The sequence below is a fragment of the Corvus hawaiiensis genome, chromosome 26 (assembly GCF_020740725.1).
Source record: "Corvus hawaiiensis isolate bCorHaw1 chromosome 26, bCorHaw1.pri.cur, whole genome shotgun sequence".
NCBI classification, from domain to species: Eukaryota; Metazoa; Chordata; class Aves; order Passeriformes; family Corvidae; genus Corvus; species Corvus hawaiiensis.
The window spans coordinates 22,459,519-22,483,325 of NC_063238.1; the positions used below are offsets into that span (position 1 = coordinate 22,459,519).

The window sequence follows — 23,807 nt, forward strand, 5'->3', positions numbered from 1 at the left end:
TTTCAGTTAACTTATGGACTTTCAGTCTCATTTCATTTCACTTTAGTGGCTCCCTTAGAGCAATTGCGCTCTTCCCAAGCATCCCTCAGGACTCTCTATGGACACAGGACTGTCCGCTGCGGTCTGTTCCAAACTGCACAGCACTTGTGGGTTTGGTCCTCTGTCTTATGAGCAGTGAGGAAAGTGAGGTCTGTTTTAAATTAAGTCTGGGACAGACACTCAACTTCAGAAAGAACAAGGCTGAGTGGGTATTCATCTACTAAATTTAGAAGATCTGCAAAAGTTTGTGGGAGTTTCTGGCTGACAGGTGCTTTACAGTTGTGATTTACTGACAGTAATAGATTTTTTTATATACACAGAAGCCTTTCCAGCACCATCTGTAATGTAAGCATGGCTGTGATAACCACACTCTTGGCAGATAACCAGTCTTGTTAAACAATTTGGCTGTCCTGTGTGAGCTATATCCAGGTTTCTGTCTTGTTAACTCTTGAGTGGAATACACGATGTAATTGTAAAAGATAAGATTAGAAAGAGATGTAGTTTGGTAATTAAAAAGTCCATTGAAAGAGTAGTGCTCTCCCACAGTTTTCTGCACTCAAGACAACACACCAACCATTTGTTACACAGAGTGAAAGTATGCTTCAATGTCTTCATTACTGATGAATTGTAGATGAATACACCTTGAGAAAGCATGTGCTCATCCAGAAAATGCTCATTTTGAAAAAAAAATAAGGAAAAATTGAAAAAATAACTGTTCTGCCTGTACAAAATCATGATGTACAACTAGAGATGAAGCACTATGAGGCTGACCAAGATGTAGGAAAGACATCTGTGACCTGAAGAGGGCTTTTGCTCCATGCCTCTGAATGGAGAGAGTAATTACACTATTATTCTGGATTACTTTTATGAGGTTGCACATGATGAAAAAAGACAATAGCTTCCTGAATTCAATTTTCTTCCCAGGCAAGGGTAATCACAATCTGTCCCTAAATGTTGTTGTATCCTAGAAATATATACATTTATTCATCTATCTGGAGTGCTGAAAACACTGCTGCTTCATTACAGAATTTCATAAACTCATGTAAAGTTTCCTAAATAGTGTCTTGGAGAGCTGGTGGCTTGGAATAAACAAACAGTTTTACCAAAGAAAAACAAGCCATACCAGCTCTAACTTTGCACAGATGATTTTGCATCACTGAGCCCTACTTCTCTGCTGAATAGGGTTATAAATTATCTCTGAGCTGTTCTGCTTCCAGTTACTCCATCTGTAATCGTTCTAGTGTGGTTTCTAAAGGAAATGCATACACATAAACATGAAAATACTTCCTGTCCATGTTGAGAGGAAGATTTCTTGGGATTTATTTGACAGACAACATACAATGAAATCTTTAAATAGTAATTAACCAGCACACTCCGGACAGATTTTTCAAGCAAAAGCATCCAAATGAAACCAGAACAGCATCTGTGTATACAGCAAAGTCAAACATCTCTCATTTGATATTAAATAAGATTTGGCTCAGATATGAAGCTTTGGGTTTGGCCCTATACCCAGGGCTATTTTTATCTGGGGACGAGGAGGAAGAAAAATATAGGAACATTTTGTTTTAGACATTGCTCTGTTACTTCCTCAGAGACATTTGCTTTGACTGGACTTATTTGACAAGAGCATCCATTTACATTGTAAACAAGCACCTTTGAAGCACATATTTATAAGCATTTACTTATAAGAATTGCTTCTAAAGGGCAGTCAATCTCATCTGGAAGATCATCTGACCCAGGTCAGGTGGGTGAAAGTGCCTGCCACTTTCCTGAGCATGAATGTAGGTCAACTACCTCCCCAGCACCTTTCACATACCTGGTCTTGGAGCTCTCTCTTCAGCCTGGACCCAAAACTGTCAAGTGGGTTTCTTAGTATGAAGAAGGTAAGTGGGGACTGCACTGCAGGGGAGTGAGGATCCTTAGTGAGATGAAAGAGGGCAGAACAAGAGAGAATGTAAGAGAGGTCTTTAAAGTCATGAGTGGCAGAGGAGGTGGTCCCTGGATTATCAAAAGAGCTAGGGGACACTCAGTGAAATAGCTCCTGGCAGGTTTCATAGCAAACCAAAGGTATTTCTTCATGGAACACCTAGATGAGCTGTGGGACTGCTTGCCAGGGGACATTGCAGTGTTAGACATCAATATGGATTGAAATATAGGCTAGAAAAATCAGTGGAAGAAAAAATTCCTGTAATGACCAGTAGCCCAGCAAGTCCTTGACATTCAAATTTCTAACACTTCAGAGAATATTCTGGGCAAATTTTAACTATGCATGCTTGCACTGCCCTTTCTTAATTTCTTTCATTGTTATGTCTTGCACTTCTGTTTCTTTATCATCCATCACTAATTACTGTGATCTGGATGGACCTTTTAACTTATCCAGGAGAGCTGTTCCTACATGCAAGTGCTTAACTGCAGCATTATGAAAGCTAATCCCTACTTCTGTCTCTGGTGCTTGTCTTGTATGCAACATCTGACTGCATCTCACCACAGAATTATTATTATTCCTCTTTCTTCACTACTGGAAAAAAGCTCCCTCTTCTCCTGAAGGCTGTCAGCCTTTTCATACAGTCTGTGTAAAATGTGAATTCTTGTTAAGGGATTAAATAGAAAACTGAATTCTCAGTGGATTTAGTTTTAATACTTCTTGTTTCTCCCACTGGTGAGTGCTGCGTGCGGTTTTGGGCACCACAATGTAAGAAAGATATAAAGCTATTAGAGAGTGTCCAAAGGAGGGCCACAAGCATGGTGAAGGGTCTGGAGGGGAAGCTGTGTGAGAAGTGGCTGAGGTCACTTGGTCTGTTCAGCCTGGAGGAGAGAAGACTGAGGGGAAACCTCATAGTAGTCTACAGCTTGCTCACAAAGGGAAGTGTAGTGGCAGACATTGATCTCTTCTCTCTGCTGACCACTGGGAATGGCCTGAAGTTGTATCAGGGGAATTTGAGATTGGATATCAGAAAAAGGTTTTTCACCCAGAGGGTGATTGGGCACTGGAACAGGCTCCCCAGGGAAATGGTCACAGCACCAAGACTGACAAAGTTCAAGAAGTGTTTGGACAATGCTCTAAAGCACATGGTGTGACTCTTGGGGCTGTACTGTGCAGAGCCTGGAGTTGGGCTTCAGTGACCCTTGTGGGTCCCTTCCAACTCAGGATATTCTATGATTCTGTGAACTCTTGGGAACTCATTATAGAAAAAACACATTTCTTCAGACACTTGATAAATGCTACTTCTTTTCTCCCTACACAGAGAAACATTAAAAACTTTTGAAGGCCAGCCTCAATAAAATCAGTATATTTATTAGCTTCCAGTAAATTTTGTATAGGAAATAAAACAAGTGCTACATTGGTAGGCTTATTTCCTTTCAAATAAAATACAAAATTGATTATATAATCAGTGATATTTACATCTAGTCCAGAGCTCATTGTCACACAAAGTACTAAAGGAAATAGCTACCACTTTGTGGCTTGAGCCTCCAAAACAGAGCTTGAATTGAGAATTCTGGATTTCAGAAACTTTTAAGCAAAAAATATACATTAATTTTATGTTTTCCTTTGTAATCTTGGACTGCTCAGAAGAAAACCACATTGTCAAACTTGACAAGAAAACCTTGCAAAGAGAGAATTATTCTAAGCCTTTTCAGCCTACAGAGTGAAGCAAGTAGCTGGCTGTAGCTGTGTATGCGCACAGACATCTTCTGTTTTCCCCAGGTGATCTTCATAACATCTGTGTAGTCAAGATCCCAACAGTACATTTGGGACTATCTTGAATGGGACAGGTGGTCTCAGTGGCAGCCTTCCCTCTAGAGCTGTTTGTAGGCTGGCTGCCACTTCACTGCAGCTGAACATGCTTTAGGTTGCAGTTAATGGCTCCTCAAAGCACCACAGCTGTGGGAGGAAATTCTGCTCCTCTTGGCTGGGTGAATGACAGGACAGCAGGCAAGTAAACATGAAATTAGTGAATGTGATTGCATACCATTAAAGCCTCTCCAAACCACACAATGGTGTCAGATTGGTGCAAGTCAGTTGTTCATGGCTGGAATCACTGAGATGAAATGAACCCAGAGTAGAGGACCGGTGCAATTAGGCACGTGCTGCTTAAAACCTCTTTCAGTTCAGTTGTCTCTGAACCTGATGCATCACCATGCGGTGACTGTATTTCAGCACTGTATTCAGCACTGGCTCTGGCATATGCTTCCCATCTGTCTAACACTATTCATCTTGTGGCTACTCTCCCTGCTCTTTTTAAGAAACACAGAATATGGCCTGAGCCCGCTGACACTTTGTATTTGACCTGTGTGGAAGAAAAGGCTCCTTTTGCCCTCTCTTCTTTTCCTCCCCACTTATTCACATTGGCCTTCCCTAAGGCTTTGGGTGTGTAAAATGTCAAGGTCACTTCTGCGGAAGAATGATGTGCAGTACATACAGAGCTGTGGTGAAGAGCTTGGGATAAGCATTTGCAGGCACAGGCTGAAATTTCTGCAAATACATATTTAGTTTGTAAATATTTCCACAATTTAGCACATCTCATACAGTCATATGCAAGTGTCATTGATGCCATGAAGATTTTTTGCCTTTTCTTTTATACCCTTGTTATACCTTTTTACAACTTCTATATTCTTAGTGCTTTTCCCTACATTCTTGGACTTGTTAGTCAAGCTAAGAGACGAAACATTTTAGAAGCTTCGTAGCTAGGGATCAGTGTGCCCCAGACCCCAAGGTTCTGTCCAGAACACGTTCTGTAAACTAAGATAGAACCATCCAGGGGAAGGTTCCTTGGGGAGGAGGGGCTCACTTGAGCCTCTCATTGGGGAATCTTTGATAGATACGCTAATTAGTAAAACCTATAATGTTATACCAGATCTTTTGGGGGGGGCATTTTTTGCGGGGTGCATCTCGGTGCATATGACCTGGACGTGTGCACCTAAGAGTCCTTAAAATAAATACCAAGGTAAAATCCCTTTTCCCCTTCTAACCGTGTATGACTCTTGATTTTAAGACCAGGAAAAGGCATCATCATCAAGAGAGTTTTGACTCTGTCTTGATGCTTCCAACATCTTTTAAGAAGTTTCAAATAATATGCCTGTTTTACAAATGTGAGATCCTTCTAAGGCAAAGTCAAACAATTTGTCAGAGCTCCAAATGATAGCAATGGGACCGGGATTAAATTGCAGTAGTAATGACCCTAATTCCACACAACTATTTATTGTCACCTGTCCCTGTCTCCTGTGTGATGCAACCTGAACTCCTTCAGCATGAAGTGACAGTGTTTTTACTGAAAAGCTGAAGTTTGAGAAAACATCCTTAATGTTCACTATAACCATCAGTACTTATCATAAATATCTTTAATCTATAGCTCTTTTTGTAATTTAAGTTCTAGGAGGTGTTGGGTAAAAGTATATTACAGTGGTTTTTTCTAACAAGACATCAACAAGGTTTTTTGTCATGAGAACTCACAAATGTTTCATACATCAGCCAAACAGAATGCTGTTCAAACTCAAAGCTGTTGTGTACCATTCCATCCAGTGGAGAATACAAATGGCTGTTGGAAAAAGCAATCCAAAGCTCTCTGGAGACACATAAAGATTTCTGTTGAGTTCAGTGAGGTTTGGGTGAGAATGCAGAAATAATCAATTGATAAAATATTTTAGTTTACTTATATGGAACCAAACACATTTTCTCCTTCAGAAAGGGGAGAGCTAAGAGCTTGAGTTCAAACAGGAATCACTCCAGCAATATGAGAAAATTTGTACATGTGCTGAAGAAAGAAAATTTTCTCCTGGAAGTTCAAGTAAATGTGGAATCAGCTGCAAAGATATGGAGTGATTATTGAAATTATGCAATATGCACCCCAAAACAGGCAAACAAAGAAACAAAACACTGTTGGGACAAGATTAACTACAAACTGTTTGAATATACAAGTATTTGCCTGTGTTTCTTCTTAGATATATTTCTAAGCAATGCCTTAAAAAACTTATTCTCCAAAACCAGATTAACCAGGATGTAAAAAATATGAAATGACATATGCTTATATTAACTGAATATGTTATAGCCATTGGCAAACTTGTTTGGTAATTATTTCTTTCAGAGAAGGTCATCCTGTATCATGTGCTTTATAATAGAGAGATGCTTATGTAATACAATTAACCAAACCACTCAGATGACACCAGCTAAGTCAGGAACAGGATTTCTTATGGGTCATTTATGGATTACTTCTGCATATTATACAAAACTGCTTATCACAAAATGCTTAAATGCTATTGAGGGCAAAGCCCAGCACTCAGCATTCCCTGTCCCACTTGAGCATGGGCTACATAGCCGCAGTTTCTTCTATTTCCTTCCTTCCTTCCTTCCTTCCTTCCTTCCTTCCTTCCTTCCGACAGTAAAAAATGGCCCTTCAAACCTAACTGAAAATCTTATATGGCAGATTGGAGCTGTGGGTTTGAACCCTCTTGGTTTGAGACCCCCTAGAGCTCTGATCTGAGAGTCTCTGTGTGATGCCTTTACACTGTACAGTGAGTAATGTTACCTCTGGCTGCATCTTAAAGGATGGTGTTAAAATGGTACATGGTTCTTAAAAACAATTAATGCAGTTATAGGGCTTGTGAAAGAAGTTAGGAGCTTCTGTCCTTTAGATTCTAGGCATCCTATAGGACTGAACTTTGCAACTAACTGATTTCCAAACTCGCTTGCTGGTCTACTGATAAAAAGCCAGAATGTCTTTACATAGGGATCACTGAGTTCCAAAAAATGGGGGTCCTTCATAATTTTTGTAGTAATTTGTGAGTGACAATCACAAACACTCTGCAAACATTAATCCCACAGCATTCAGCCAACTAACATACATTTTTCTCAACTCACAACAAAGAAACAAGGAAATGCAAAAATGGAATGCCTGGGAAGTAAATGTGTCGGTTGTCTGAGTGGATGTTCTGCCTTGGGGTACCATGTACCTAAAATATGCATATATTTTTTGTACTTTGTGAATTAATTTAGACTATATCCATTCTAAGTAGATTCATAGATAAGACTGAATAGTGAGTTTCTATTTTTCCAGTTTCTGAACTCACCCTTTGGCTTGGTGACTGGCTTCCATTTTATGTCTCTGGAGAGCATAATGTAGTGCCTGAATATCTATGCTGGCTTATGTTCAAGGCACTTAGCTGCTTCCATTAGCCATGCTGAAATTTAACACAAGAAATTACTCCAGAAAACTACTCTTATCCAGATTTTCATCTCAGCTACTTTGGTATAAATTCAATGATTAAAATTTTAATGAAATTATCTTTTCATGTAAAATATTGGTCATTTTAAAAGTAAGCAGTTAAAAGCTGAGATAATTCAGGTTTTATGATATTTCTCCCTTTTGCCAAAATAGATTGAATTGAGGAAAGCTGGAAAAAATATTAAGGGAAAGTAAGGGCCTGAAACTCTGTTTTTTGTAAAAAATAATCTTTTACAGAGGCAGAGTTGGAGGATTTGTAATTAGAGGTGGCTGAAGAGTTATTCAAACTGTCATGGAAGCTGAAGGATGATTATTTAGACTTAAAATTGATGCATGATTAGGTAACAGTAACAAAACCACATTGATGGAAAGTAAAAGTTAAATTAATTTGAAGGGGTTTTACTGTATGAATGATGTGAGACACTTGGCGTCCCAGCTGGTGCCATGTATTCAACAAGCTGAGTGTTTTCTTCCATTTGTTGTCCATTACATTTATTTACCATAACCTTTGTCTAATACTCTCTCCATATTTTCTTCATTTAACTCCAACACTGCTGGGCGAAGGTAGTAATTTTGAATTCTGCTCCTTCTACACTGATTATTTTTATGACTATTTTGTTCATGTTAGGGAATGAAAGATCAGGATATCTAAATATTGAAACAAAAAAATGTGGGGTGTGTAAGCCTGTAAAGTCTTCACTGATAGAACTGTTCAAACAAAACCATTGCCAGTAATAAGGTGACACTAAACTTCAAAAACATTTGGCAAATATGCTTTAGCCTTCTAGTGTAAATATTTTCTTGTGAAACTTCCGAACCTTTTCAACAGCCTCCCCAGTTCATATCCCACATACTTCGAATATTCCTATAGAAATCCGTATGTCTTAGGATTTAGCCAGTGACTTCTCCAAAATGGCTCCTGGAGGTATTGTTATGACCTGCCACTGAGGTGGGGTAACTGAGGCTCCTGTTAATAAACCCCTTGGGGTGAATTAGAGTGAAATATTACTGAATGACCAGTGTAAATATAACACAGACTTACTTTAAAACAATTTAATTGCAGCAGAAAGGAGGCATGTGGCCTTTTTGGTTCTTTTCTATAAAAATATCACAAAGAAAATATATAAGGAAAAGAAAGAAAGAGAGAGAGAGGGAAAGGTTAAGAGTAGATAGTGGAGAGGAAAGACATAACTGCCCGTGGATCCAGTGACAAGATTTGGTGGTTGTAATTTTGATGTCTGTGGTCAAAATAATGGTCACACTTTTGCTTCATTGAGGGTGGGGGCCCACGAAACAAAAAGTTCATCAGGTTATGTATCTTCAAGTTAGCAGAGGAGCACCCAGATCCTTTCCAGGGAGGGGATTCTTTGAGTCTGATGCAACACTATGGAGCACAAATAGTTTTCCAATGGAGAGTTCCCAAAAAGAGTTGGAGGGTGTTTGGAGTCCTTGGTGGTTCATAGTCCTCTCTAGGGATATGGCTGCTGTTTGACCCTGCTTCTGCACTTGTGCTGTATGTTGTGTGGTCACCACAGAACAGGAAAATTGCCCCCAGAAAGGGACTGCCCTACCTTTGTACAGCTCTACCTTTCCAGGAACGTTCTGTTCCAACTTGCCCACTTGAATGGTCGTCAGTGTTTGAGGCATAGCAGTGTATTATCTCCTTGCTGTCTGGACTTCTACAGGCATTTCTGTCTCCTCTCACTTCTTGTTGAACTGTTGGTAAGTGAGAAAGTGTCTTCTGAGGGCCCTTGGGGCCGTTGACCCATATGTGAGGTTTGGGTCTGCAGAACGAAGAAGAGTGCCTACCTCCCAAGATGTGAAAGTCTCACCAGGAGGCTTTTCTCCTACCAGACAGATTTTGTTTCATACAGGAGTGAAGGGAATGGAGAAGTTCACTCATGTCAGTAATTCTCCAGGCCAGGAGACCTACTGGACATGACAGCAACCTCAATGCTGAAATAGTAATATTGATGTAAACACATTAGTCTTAGGACACATGGATCTAAAAGAAGATCAGAACACAGGAAGAGGTATTGTCCAGTATTCATCAGCTTATCTTTATTAGCTGGAAGATGGACAGCTCTTTGGATTGCATCTGCTGTCACTTCTTATCACACCTGATGAAACAGACTCTGAACCTGAAAGAAATGGACCACAGGTTGGGGCATAGCATTACAAAAGTGCAGTAAGACACCTAAATCTTCACAAAGGGAACTTGATTCATTTTCAGTCATCTGTAGATCAGATTTAATTACTAATCATATTCCATCATAATAAACTAATGAATATGTTTCAGTATATTTGAGAAACTAGTGCTTTTTTTTAGTAACATGAGGATTTTACTAGAAATCCTGTTATTAAACTAGTGAGCAGTGCTAGGGAGGGGATTTCATCTGTAGTGCTTTGCACAGTTAGCATGCTTTAGCATTGTGATTTACTGAGGTTACATTGCAAAATATATTTATGATTTTTATCATAATATTTATTTGAAGTTCTATATGTTGTCCTAATTTCACTAGAATAGTAGTCATAAGATGCTTGCATCCTTTAAGGTGCAATAAATTTAATAATTTATGAAATGCTTTTCAAATACAAGGGTTTTTAGATTGTGTAGTGCATAAAATACCGCATTTACAAGCTCAAACATATGGTATTAATGAAGAGCAATGGCTCTGACTATTTCCTTTTCTAAGTAATGAAACTTTTTTTATTAAGAGCTGAAGATGCCAAGGTAGCCATTCTGTAATCTTAACAAATGTGCACAGATGTACTTGAACACATGGTCATCAATGCATGTTTGTAAACTCACATGAGTATAATGTGAATCACACTTGGAACTATCCCACAAAAGTCTGATCCAAAGTCTATTTAAATCTATAAAACAATTCCTACTGATTTTGTATGTTGTGGTTGAGGTCCAAAAGGGATGATTATGGATGTTTCTTTGCAGAAGGCAGGTTATCAATTTCTTTAAGAACTGGTGAAATCCTTTCACAGCAAAATTCCCACTGGCTTTATTGACATCAGGATTTTCCCTATGTACATTTAAACAATCAGCTCTTTAATGACCACAAAGCAATGCTGAGAAATCTGGAAATTCCATTATGAATAATTTATCATCAGCTGCATAAAGTATCTCAGACAGTGCACTTCAGTGATATTCTTACACATTATTGAGATATTTTAGGAAATGTACACTCATTCTTCATTCAGACATCTATTTTATCCTCACTCACTGCTGGGGTTCACAGACCAGCTCCTCCTTTGCCTTTTCACATGCAAGCTAACTAATGTCAGCGCTGATGCCATTAAAAATTGCATGATGGCTAGCATGCTTGCCTAAACAAGTAGGAATCTTGGTTCAAATCTCTCCTCTGCCCTGTGTGGCCTGAACTTGCATCTCCCATGTCCTAGAAAGCTGCCTGTACTCTAGTGAATGGGGATGATGATACATGATTAAACCTGTCCTAATTTCCTAATTGCTGTCAGATGTTGAAGTATTCACTGAAATGCCTCTGAGGGTATAGATCTTCCTTCTCATGGCTGAGTACTCTAGAAGCATAAAACTGGAGATTTATTTGGGCATTGGGTAATTTGTTCTCCGTTTACTTTCTTTTTCCCCACTCCAAAATAATTATTGGCTATTCCAGGGAGGGCTCAGAAGGAGAGAATTTTGGGACTTTTCTCACTCTGGCAGTTTGAGCACTCCTCCAGGAGACAAGGTTTAGTGCTCTTGACAGAGGAGAACTGCAGAAGAAGCAGCCACTATCACTGCCAAACTGAACAAATTCAGGTACCAGCAGTGAACGGCTGAAATCAGGTTGTCACTGGGGTTAATAAGAAATGAAGAGAAATCATGTTTTCTTTCATAATGAAAACAGTGTACAAATTGAAAAGGAGGAATTTCAAGCTAATATTATTTATTTTCCTAGCTATTCTGCTCCTGCTTAATAATTTACTGTTTTTTTGGTTTTGGGGTTTGTTTGAGGGTTTTTTTTGTTGGTTTGGGGTTTTTTGTTGTTGGTTTGGGGTTTGTTTGTTTGATTTTGGACAAGGCCTTAGGGGTTTTCTTTTCTGTAAATTTTATCTCTGACTTCTTTTTGAAAAATACACACTTTTTTTTTCTTTCCTGCAGGTCCTGTTACCACCATATGATGATCCTGTGAATGGAGCTGCTAAAGATCCACCACCACCTTATGTGTCAGCATAAGTGAGAGTGCTGTGTCCCTGGGAAGGATAGCTTTACTCTACAGACATTGAAGCAATAGTTTGATAATTTCATTTCCAGGATATAACCTCTGTGGGTTACACTTTGCTGTTTTGCTGACATATTGAAACCTAAATTGTATGATTAATATTCTGTAGGTAGTTTTAATAATTTGCCGCAACTACAGTAGTGTTTCAGAATAATTTGGGGTAGCGCTAGGGTTACAGTAGTCACTGAATAGCTTTTTCCACTATGTCTGACCTGCAGTGCCAGAGAACGTAGAACTTAGCATTCTCAATCAGGTTCAGAGTGTAACTTTATTTTTTTTATTTGTAAAACTTCCAAAGCATTACAAATATGTTTCTCAGATGCCCACATTCAGAATACAGACCAAGTCCAAAAAAGTCACATTCCAATTCATTCCTGTTCTGCAAGAATTTTTGAAGTTACTATGCTATGAATGATGATGATTGCAAGAAGAATTAGTCTTATGCACTGTTCTCATCAACCGGGCTAATGGGAAACATATTGAATTGGGAAGGATAAATATGGGAAATGAGAATAGACAAAGCACTCCATGTGTAACAAGCCAGAACCTGTGGTCTACACAGAATCACTTTGTCCCAGCCTGAAGCCATTCTAATGCTCAAAAAAAGTTAGCAAATTCTGATAACTTTCATTTCCTGCCTACACACCTTTTTCCTCCCCAATAACTTCACAAATAGTATTTGAGGTCACAAAATCCCTGCTTTTAAAGTCTCATGACTAGGTGACAAAGCTGTGTCTTGCACGCTCAACATGCAAATGTTTTCCCATTGGAATGTGCCTGTAAATACCGCAATGTTCTGCTGAGTGTAGACTAAATTATGCAGATTCTAAGATATATGTTTCCAACCTGTGGGGAACTTAAGCATGTAACTTCCTTGAGCACCAGCAGATATGTTTTGCCTGTTTCTCATATACATCAGTGTTTGGGGGGTTAGATTCCTTTTATGACTGAACTGGTTGTACTGAGAATCTTTCTTATGGGACTCATCCATCCATGAATGCTTGTGTGAGGTATTTATTGCTTCTCCAGAGAAGTGCCTGCACATGTGACTTTTTGTTTTGATGAAGTTTCTGCTTTTAATTGAAAAGGAACATGAAAAGGGAATATAATGTGCGTCTCTACCTCTCACTGTTTCCCCCTGTGTTGTCTCCTTTGCATTTGAGGTGACTGAACAGACTGAAGCTAAACTGGTGCCATTGCACAGCACCCCAGGTAAAGGGCAGTGCAGAGCTGGGTCACAGTTTGGAGGGGCACCAGAAGACACCAAGGTGCTATCTGTCCTGTGGCTGGGCTGGCACGTGAGTCCACACCCTTCCTAAGGAGGATTCTTTAGCTGTTCTCACCCTTAGTGCATTGTCTCCATTCTGTAGACTGAAGAAATGTGGAACTTTTCCTGCCTTTTTCTGGAAAAGAGCTTTCCAGGGGAACACAGGACCAACAAATTCTTTTCGGAGAGATTGCAGCTGTGAGCTGTTCTTGCAGAGGCCAGGGAAGGAAAGGACAGGCTCTTTCTGCCTGTCTCTTTCACACCCCTGGCAAAAGGCAGGTCCCCATCTGCTTGTTGGAATTTTACTTCACAGTTTATCTACTCTGAGATCAAACTAAGCAATGCATTTGAATGAACCAATCCTGAAATCCATCCAGTGATCTTTGTCACAGTCCTGTTTTCTCCTTCTGAATAACACCATCTACTCTCATTACAGATATCTTTGGGAAATAATCTGAATTTGGGGGTTGTGTTGGCTGGCTGAGCTTCTGAGCTTCATTTTCTTTCATTCTTGACAGATTTGTGAAGGATTTTAAACAGTCATCTGTTTGAGAAAAGCTGGTTGTAAATACATTGCATCTGTGTATACAAACTTCTCTACAATAAAAGGGTGTTTCCTCAAGACTATGGAAATAATCTTTTATGGTCTTCAAGCACAAACATATACGAATTCCTGTCCAATCAGTCTGTCACGGTAGAATTTTCTCTGTAGAGGACTAAAAGAGAGTTTTTTAGTCCACTCATCAGTCAATTCACCAGCTTTCCCACCATACTGTATCAATAGAGAAGAGGACAGTAAATTCTATAATTTATTGCAAAATAAGACCAAAAGGTAATTCAAGGTTTTAGTTCATTGTCCAAAATTGCAAGCATTTTTTCAGGTCTGATGAAGTGTGTAATACAGAACAGGGCTAAACTGAGCTACACTGAAAGCTAGGGCTACTTTTTCTCCACACCATAGTAGGGATAATGGGCTAATTCACATGAAATTTCTTTAGACTTTAGCTTGTCTTACTAAAGAATCAAGACTTCTTCACACACCCCATGCGTGCATAAATGTGAGTACAGTGTGTCCTGCCAGAACTCCTCTTGGATTTGGTCCCATTGGAGTTAAAGAGGGCAGGAAGGTTGCGGTATCAAAACCATGACATTCTTGCACGCAGAGTAAATAGCTGGTTAGGAGGTAACAGATAATGTAATATAAGTTCAGTTCTGGTGATGTATTGGAGGATCCCTATGAGAGATGAGTTCCACTACTTGCAAACAAAAATGAGATTCTGTGGGTTACGTGAAGAGACGTGAGCTCCAGCTGAAGGAGTTTTGTCCTCAGATGTTGAATTCGTTCTCCATTTCCATGTATAATCCTGGGGAATTTACACCACAGCTATTCTATAACTTGTTTTTAATAGTCATTTGTGACACAGAAAGCCCATTAAAAAGCTGGCTTCTTAAGTTTCTGTGTTTTGGGAACTGCTTACTCCTAACAGTTTTTTCCAATGTTCTTTGCGTTTTTTTCCCTTTCTCACAGATATTAGGAGCATCTGCTTACTCAAATGCTCTCCTGGTTTCGTATCTGAAACTCTAATATAGCAGCTTTTTATTAATAATTTTTAGTAACTTAGGAGTGGAAAGAAAATACTTTCAGGAAATGTTGGCATGAAACATCGTAAGTATAAGGCCAAAACCAGCAAACAGGAATCTAAATTTCAATAGTACCAGAAATATAAGTAGATCTTTTGCTGAAATCTCTTGGTTTTTTTAAAAATTTCTGTTACAAGGCATTGCAGGCTTCACGAATCCTTCACATGCTAAGGCACAAATCCAGCTTCTTGCATATGTGCCTGATGCTTTTATTCCTGATTGAACCATGCAGCTTTCCTTCATTGTACACTCACCCATGCATCGTACTGGAGAAAGCAATGAGGAATTTGTAGTGGTGACCCAACAGTGTGGCACTTGTGCTTGTAAGTACATGAAGTTTTCTAAAACAATTACTAACAACCATCAGTTTAGGTGTTATCCTATCTGTACTTTGGGAAAACCTCTGGTTTGTAAAAACAATCCAGTCTTGATATGTTAGCAAAGGCCACATCAAATCGATTTAAAGCCAGATAAAATCTTGGCAAGGAAGCAGAGGAAATGATAACTAGTCAACAAGTTCCAAACAAATTCCAAATTCTGTGCTTTCAAATTAAGGCATTCCTCATCACTATCCTGTTGGCTAGGGATACCATGAACAGTTTAAAAATTTTTTGCTAATAACAAGTCTGTGCACACGGGTGCTTGGAATGTGCAAAATGGAAGAGTTGGCCACTGCTAAGGGCAGAATGGAAAGAGGAGCAGGAACAGGAACAGAACATGGGAGGGCAATATTCATGTACATCTTTCAAACCGCACAGAGACAAGGTTCACTGCTGCAGTATTGCCTGGCTTATGTGCCCTTCTTTCTCCTCTGCTATGATGAGGAGGAAATATAATTGGTCATGTATCCTGTTATCTTAGCTGTTAGACAAGCTCTGTTCCAGAACTCTATCACTCAAGTGGATATACCTTCGTCTTACTTGTTCTAATGCATGAAGGAGTATTGGGTAAATGCCTGCCAAACTATCTAGTCAGACAGAGGACTCCAAACTGCTCCTCTGGAGCTAAGTTATATTCTTAGAGACTTCTTAGATGTTCTTTCCATAGAGGCTGCTCTCCTTAGATGCTGCTCTTCTGCAGCCAGGTTGTTTCCTTCCCATTTACTAGTCTCTTAGCTGTAGAAACTGCAGTCAGATACCACAAAAAAGCATTTCTTGCAAAACTCACTATGGAGATGTTTCAACCCGATCTCAGTTCCCAGCTCTGAGAAATCCAAAACAGCAGCTATATCTGTCTAAAGGGAGGCTTGGATTAATCAGGATTAGTGTTCTTTCAGAGAAGGACTCTGGTATTTGTAAAAGATATCTCCACACCCATGGGTTTGACCCAGAATGGTTCTGCAATGTGGCCAGTTTTTCAGCTGAATAGCTCAGCAGGGTGTGGAATACAGATCTGTGACCTGCTTGCAGCCTGTGTCTACCTCCAGCAGAAGAGGATACTCTGGCAATGGGAGTGAAAGCCTCATTGTCATCCAGCCAGCAGATACAAAGTTATTTCAAAGCAAAAAGGCAGTTCTACAGCTATACCCTAGACAATGAGCTACAACAGTAGTTTATTTTAGTGAAGAACCTTAATGAAATTTAATGCAGTAAATTGCTTTCTTTTTCTTCAGAGAAATTAACTCTATCCTAGCTGAAACCAGGACACAGATTATTTAAACATTTCAGACAGGAGAGTTTTTAGGAAGTAATGAAATATTTTGTTTGTAGCCAGAGCTGGACTTAACTAATTAGTCTGAGTGGAGGACACAGGGTCACTTGGAAAGCTGAATAAGCAGCAAGGAGATGAATCAGGCCTGCAGCAGGGCTGGCTACTTGGCTTACATGAGAAGCTTTGCTAGCCAGCAGAGACAAAAAAGCTGTGAAGCTGCTCTGAGGGAGGGAGCTGCAGCACTGCAGAGTCTGCAGGCATTTCAGAGGACTTCTGTTTGCTCTTGGAGGTCAACACGACCAGCAATAGCAGGGATGAGCCACATACAGCTCTTTAGCCCTGAACCCGGGCTCCATTACAATACCTGTGTGCATCCTGCTAATAACTCTAACAGGCTTCTGTTTCATATAAACTTGCCCTAAGTATGCAAATACTTGTGGTTTTTGAAGGGTTGAGTTTTTTGCTAAGAGTCCCCTTTTTTCATGTAATATTGAATCTGTTTCCCCCTCCAAAGCTCCCCATTTCGGGACCCTCCTATGACAGCAGAGGCAAGCATGAAATTACAGGTCCAACCTGGGTAAACTTTTAGCATCAAATCTTCTGATCCCATTCAATGCCAGGATGGGCAAAGTGTTCTTCAAAATACAGATACCATCCTAAGATGAGATATGTTCTACTTTATGGATGGCAGATACTTCATCCTTCATTCTGTGCCAGAGGCAAGCACAAAACAGGCATCCTGTCCCTTACGGAGAAAAGGTGTCTGGATATGCAAGTACTTACATGGTTTTATTTTGTGTATCACCAGTACACCAATTTAAGATCAACAGATAAAAAAATAAATTAGTGGGACACTCTGGGAGATTGATACTATTTATATGAATGTGGTCATTCTTGGCAGTATCAGATGCACTCACCTGGAGCAGCAAGGGCAATGAAAATAAAGGAACAAAGGCAAGAGCTGGCAATTAGTTAAAAATATTTTATCTTTTGAGAATTTATAAAGTCTTCTGCCGATCAAGTCATTAGAAAAATGGGATGAGTTTTTTTCTTTCATTGCATTAGAGCAGAGGATGAAGTTAGCTTTATCAGTTGGACAGAACAGCTTAAATTTCCTGCTATTCTGTGATCCTGTTGCTTTGCTTCTCATTAAAAAAAGCAGCTAAAAATGTTCAAAATGCTCTTAAAAAACCAGACTATTTGATCTACTAGTTTCACAGGGTTTTTTCTTAAAAGAAATTGAACTTTTCTTATTTTTTATTGCAAATGTTTTCCTTTTAAATACATAGATATTTAGTCAAGGTGTCTGTGGCCATATATTCATCTGGAACTGACTGGTTTCTGTTTCAAATGTCTATTTTCTTTGTGGTTTTTTATCATGTGAATTGTCAGCAAAAAAAAAGCCCCAAGTACAACATAATACATCATTACCTATTCGTTACTTTTTCTTGTCTGCAATTCAGTTTTTCAGCCTGGATAAAAAGTCCTTACATTGTAATTTGGACAAATAAGGTTCAAATAAAGGTAGTGTATCATTACACTCAACAGACACTGTAAACATCCAGGGGTCTAGAAAAGTAGCCTATGGTAAAAAAGGGACCCTCAGAAGAACTCCTCTGTCAGCTATTGCACTCCTATTAGCACCAAGCAGCAGAACATACATGGTTCCATAATTGCTACTGTGCAGGTGTAGAGCAGCAAAATTGAAATGTGAGCTGCCTTATCTGTGGCTCTTGTGAAAAAGCCTGCACCAGCAGCACAGTCCCAGTTTAGCTGGGACCAGTCCATTTTACATGACCAGCTTGAGGATGAGCTACAAAATGGGGTGTCTAAGAAAAGGAGGGAGGTGGATGTTTGAGGAAATACAGCTTTGTCTCAGGGGTTCTGAGAATGGATAGAGTCACAAGCTGGGAAAGTTTCAAGATGTGATCCCTGATCATATTTGTGATATCTACATGCACCCAACATACAGTGTCTTTTCTCGCCATGAGCTAGGTCCATACTTAGCTCACATTCCTTCTGCTAGTTCATTTTTCAGTTATAAATTCCCTCTGTGGCAGTGCTTTTCTGAAATGCAGACTGATTAGAACTATTACATTTCCTTTGTCTAAAAAAAGAAAAACCGGTTGGATGAGCATAACCTAATGTTGAAAAACTAATTCTGTATTTATCACCAGTTGATGTTCTGAAATATCTGTAATTTTTTTTCTTTTTTTTTTTCCCTTCAAATTTTGTTCTGAAGTCTTTAGTATTATTTGGATCAGAATAGAAGCTGAGATGGCATTTGTAAAAATCATGATGGTCTAAGCTATTTATTGCTTTTCAATTTGGTATACCTCTGCTGGGATGGAAACTGTCTCCTGCCCTTGATGTGAATGTGTTTTAAGGTTCATGTCTCCCTTGTCTGTAGTTGCTGCAGCTCTCACTTATTATCCTGCCTTTGTCTGTGTTGACTGCAATAAAATATTTAGAGACAGCAAAGTCTTCAGCATTGGATAGACAAACAGAACCAAGTACCTAGATAAAATTTGTTTTAGTTTCTGTTGCAAACAAGAAAAATTGAGATCTTAGTAAAAAGTAGTTTGAAATAAATAAATTAAAATCATTGTTAGTGCAATAAAAGTCCATGGCTTTTGCCAGTGGAGAAATTCAGCTTCTTATTTATTGACATGCAAGGTTTAAAATGCTATATAAACTAGATTATAATGTTGTTGTACTATTAAGTGTCTTTATTAGTCTACAGAGAAATCAAACCATAATTTCTAAATCACTTAAAATGTTTGTATCTGACAGACTTATGACTGGAAATGTAAAATGTATGTGTAATGCTAGGTCATAGGGTTTATAATCACACTGTACTGCAATTAATCAAGCAGTTTGCAATGCAGATGCAAATTTGAGTCTATCAATGGAAGCACCAGTCTTAATTGTATAATTAGAAGAGACACCCTTTCCTGGGTCCAGTGCTAACTGAAATGAAACTGTCTCCATTGAATTCTGAAGCCCCACATGAGCACGTGTTTGGTATCTTAAAAAAAGAACACAAGTTCCTACTAGTTACAGTGGGGTTTTTTTAATTCCTACAATATCTTGAAAGTAAAACTTCATCCATCTTTTCTTTCTCTACTATTCTTCCTAAATAATGACAAGACTTTTTTGTTTTGTTTTGTTTTGTTTCGTTTTGATATCTACTGTGGTTCAAACTACTGTCATTTAAAGCAGGTATGTCACAGTTGGTCAGTAACGCTCTGACAAACCAGTACTGGCACAGTTTGTCAATTACCTTATGATTTTCCGTTTTCATCACTTAAAAATCAGAATATAGGATATAGGATTCAAGGCTAAATGTAATCTGTTTTCCTGAAGAAGTAAGTAAATAATTTTCTCTATTTCATCATCCATCCAGAAAAAAATCATCCTTTTGCTACATCCACAAATTCTACTTTAGATGTGCACTTCACTTTTTTCTTTGCTGTTTTGAGCATCTGTTCCTATAGATAGCCACCTGCTTGATGCTTACATGATTCTAATTTGTACACGGAACACTATACCACCTCTAAAAAGAAATTAAGAGACAGATATTTTGAAAACCCATACTGTTTTCTTACTTGAATCTTTTGCATTCAGCTGACATTTTCCATAATTCCAGGAACATGCTGCTGGTTAAAAACAAATTCAGTAAAGACTCAAACACTTGTAATGAAAAGTGTTTATTTCTCACTTGCGGTAAAAAGGACTATCCTGAGTGTTATTGATAGACCAATGATACTTGAATTGCATGGTTCTGTTCACTGCTCAAGGTTTGTGATCTTCATTACATACATATAAAACCAGGGGAACTGAAACAGATCAAAGGATTTGAAGAAGTATGAATATGTAAAGAGCTTGCACTTCTCTCCCACACTTCAGTGGTCACCTTGCTGTGTTTCATTTCCAGATGTTTGAGGATTAGAATCTTCTGCTGACTGGCTTTGTACCTAATTCTAAGAATAATTTCACATTCTTAAGGCAAAAGAAAAAGGCAAGTATCTCTCTGGTGTGCTTGGCTGGACATACAAGCTCAGGCCTCTTTTGCTTTGCTATCTCTGTACCACTGCAGACTTCCATCTTTCTGGTTGCCATGGATAGCAGCTGAGGTCAGCCACAGTGGCTCAGAGAAATGGACAGAAGGCAAAATTTTGATTGTTGAGGCCCAGATACTGCAATTAATAAAGTTCTTCCTACTGAAATTCTCTTGGAAACATCATTTGACTCTTCAAAATGTTTTGGAAGAAGAAAATCAGAACTCTTGCAGATGGTAACTGAAAAGTAAGCATTTGCCTTACACATAGGTTACATCTTTTCTTAATTTTCCTCAGAACTGTGTGGCAAGCTTATGATTACCATCCAGACTGGATAATGTTTACTGTGAAAAAAAGGTGATATATGATATCATCAGAGGCAGGACTCAATGAAGTTATATACTGTCAATAAAATACATACATACATACTGAATTCATCTGCAGACAGCATTCACCTACTTTAGCTAGCTGAAAAATTGTCCTGGGATTGCTACTCTGCCAAGTATATTCGCAGGCTTTACTTCTGCTGTAACTTTGAGCATGTGATCAGTAAAATTGCATTTCCAGCATTTCCCTTGGTAATTTAAGCCATGCCATGCTTAAATTCAACTCTTCTTCAAAATCCAAGACAATGTTAAATTCAGCTCTCGTTTCCTTCAAAATCCAAGACAACATTTTACTCAGTTCTGGGACAAAATTGACATCACACACACAAGAAGCTCAGCTTAGATCTTACAACGTTTCAGAAAGCATGCAAATTGCTAACTCTAAATCAGTCCTTGCACAATGAAAAATATCCTAAACGTAGTAACGTCTTTGGATTTTCACGTATCTGGATCTTAAATAAATAACAAGGTTATTCATGTATCTTATGTAATGTCTCTGTTGTGCTCAAATAAGCACCCAAATATCATCTGAACTACAACTTTGGCAGAATTTAGGCAGTACTGCTCTTGACCTAATGATGTTTGTACAGAACTATATAGATTAAAGACTAAAAAAAGAAAATTACATCAACATTTAGAATTTGGTGTTTCAGATGCCCAGCAACCAAAGGGTAGCCAGGCCAGTCAGATCCGTGGGGGCTTTTGTGTCAACGTTTGCAGCAGAAATATCTGCCTGACCTGTCATTGCGGTGGCTCCTGGCTTGAGATTTACTCTGATTTCCTCTTTAGTGATGAGGAAAGAGACTGTCTTGTAGCACACATCAACAAGAGTGTGGTACTTAAACTCATAAGTACGTATTTAAAAGAAAAAGTTAATACAAAAATTATAATTAATTAAAGTTGCCTGGCTCTGGATGTCCCAGATGAAATATGTTCTGTTAAAAGGCTATTATGATAATTTATTAATATACATTATATACATTATATGCATTATTATACAGAATATATATGTACATATATATGTATATATACAAAAACCTTGGTGTTGAATAAATGTTGTGTACTCAAACCATCTTTTCTTTTGGCTATGGCATAGCTGTTACGCTGAGCCCCAATTAAGCCTGACTCATGAACCATCTTGAAGAGCTAACAGGAGGCACCAAACCCTGCACTGAATTTAGATTTAAGAGAGATTACTCATGGTCTTCAAATTAAATATATGTTCAGAGGTTTTGGTGGTTTCTCAAAAAAACCATAACCTTAAAAAATGTTTGACTCCTGAAAGTTTGGCCCTGCAACACCTAGGTTTGTGGCAATCACCGCAGTAACTTGGTGCTTCATGAAGTTCATAAGGAAATGTAAATGTTATTCCATTCGTTGCCAATCCTGTTATAACATCCAGAAAACAAGGAGTCTGGTTCTTGCTGCCAGGGCTGTGCAGAGGACCTCGGGAGCCAAGGAGGGTTGGCAGGTCTGTCCAGCTCTCCTTGAGACCTTGTGCTGGTCACCCTGTGCTCGCTCTCAGGCACACTTCCAGGACAGATGCTCCAACCCTCTGTGCAAACAGCAGTTAGCAGCAGTCAAGCCACACCTGCACCTCAGACTGTCCTGCAGAGGACACTAGGAGCCACTTCTGTGCTTTGTGAGGAGTAGATTTCTGCTGGTTTGTGTTGGGTGTGACGTAAGAGCACACAGGGGAACTCAGGCAGCCAAACAGCTGCAGGGAGCTTGTGCATGAGCTGGGCACCAGCCTGCTCAGCCTTGTGCAAACTGGGGTCTTTCTCCATACCAGATCCCCCTGGGGCCAAGGCAGGAGGTGAATGCCAAGCTCCACAGGTTGGAGAAAACGTGGTCCGCAACACAGAACTGCAGGCACCAAGGGAGCAGTGAAACTGAGCAAGTTGAAGGTTGAGCAACCACTGGACATGCTGTCTAGGCATCAGTTTTTGAATTAAAAAGACAAGACCTTTTTTGAGCATTCAATATACAAGAAGATAAAGAAGTACCCCAAACTGGTTAATTTCTGCATTAATGTATTAATTGCTTTACAACAGCAGTCCTTTATTACTCAGAAAATTACAAAGGAGAAAAAAAATCCCTTACAAAATGTTATCAAATATGAAGGATGGAGATGTAGATAAACCAGCCTGTTTCTAGTCTGATTTTTCTATCTGCAAGTTTCTATCATTAAGTGCTATTACATTTCTGTTGGCTGCATTGAAGACATCTTTCATTGAAGTTTTGTCCCTTATATACTTACTTATATGGTGTCCTTAAGTCACCTCCTAAATCTGGGTTATTAAAGGCATTGCATTTCCAGAGTTTTTCACTTGATGGCATATTTACCAGTTCTCTAATGGTTCTTTCAGTTCTTTGCTATCCCACTGCAAGGTTTTTTAAACATTCTGCTTGAATTATTCAGACCTTTAAGTTGTAGCCAAAATAGAATATGCTTTCTTTAATGTTGTGTATAAAGAATTTAAAGCACTATGGAGTCAAAAATTTATCCTTGCAGTTTCTCTTGAAACACACTCACTTCCTGAGTATTCTTTGCTCACATACAGCTGAGATTTATCATCTGTTTTGGAATCTATTTCATATGTGCAAAGCTGTTGCTGAAGCATTATAGTTCCCTGGTCAAAATATTGTGTTATGTGAGTGCCTAGGAAATGTCCAAGTGTATCATGTTTACACTCAATCCCATATTGATCCATTTCATAGCCTGTTAAAAAGAAACAAAAAAAGGATATTTTGACAAAATCTGTTTCCTTAAGCAGTCCTGTGTTCTATTATCAGTTTTGTGAGTAATGTACTGAATGACAGTATTATGGAAAAATTTAGGTAGGAAGTGACCAAAAAAAATCCCCAAGGATGGTGTTCAGCATCTCTAAGTTATAGCCTCATATGATGAATCTTCTGTTTTACCTGAAGCCAAAAAACTTTAACTTAGTAACTCTCCAAAACATGATTATTTTAGTACAATCACTGGTGGTGGTGGTGGCATTTGCTAATATTTTGGCTCTGCACCAATCACTGTGTCTTAAAAGACTGAAGAGGAAGAAAACTTTGAAAAAGAAGTTGTAATAAAAGGGCAAAAGATGAAAGGCTTCTTGAAAATACTACTAGAAAGTAATAGATATGATATTGTAGGTATAGAACACCTTAATTTAATATGTACCTAGTAATGTTGGGGAAAAAAAAAACTCCTCAACCCTCCCTGCCCCATAATATCTGGAAAATCCATCCAAATGTAAGATGATATTTCACAGAAAAAGGCATAAAAG

The 23,807-nt window shown here is 38.8% G+C and overlaps 1 protein-coding gene and 1 long non-coding RNA gene across 2 annotated transcripts in view; one reads left to right on the forward strand and one right to left on the reverse strand.

Moving 5' to 3' along the window:
• The window catches only part of LAPTM4B (lysosomal protein transmembrane 4 beta), a 61,731-nt gene extending 48,324 nt beyond the window's left edge, over positions 1-13,407 (forward strand). Inside the window, exon 7 of the mRNA XM_048286286.1 lies at positions 11,398-13,407. Coding sequence (XP_048142243.1) covers positions 11,398-11,472 — 75 coding nt within the window. The 3' untranslated portion in view covers positions 11,473-13,407. The remainder of the gene's footprint in view (positions 1-11,397) is intronic.
• Positions 2,783-23,583, reverse strand: LOC125316895. Its single transcript, XR_007199893.1, has 3 exons — positions 23,573-23,583; positions 8,219-8,223; positions 2,783-2,892 (listed from the first exon to the last, which is right to left on the reverse strand). It is a non-coding gene; the product is annotated as an uncharacterized LOC125316895 (long non-coding RNA).
• Positions 23,584-23,807: the final 224 nt, after the last annotated feature.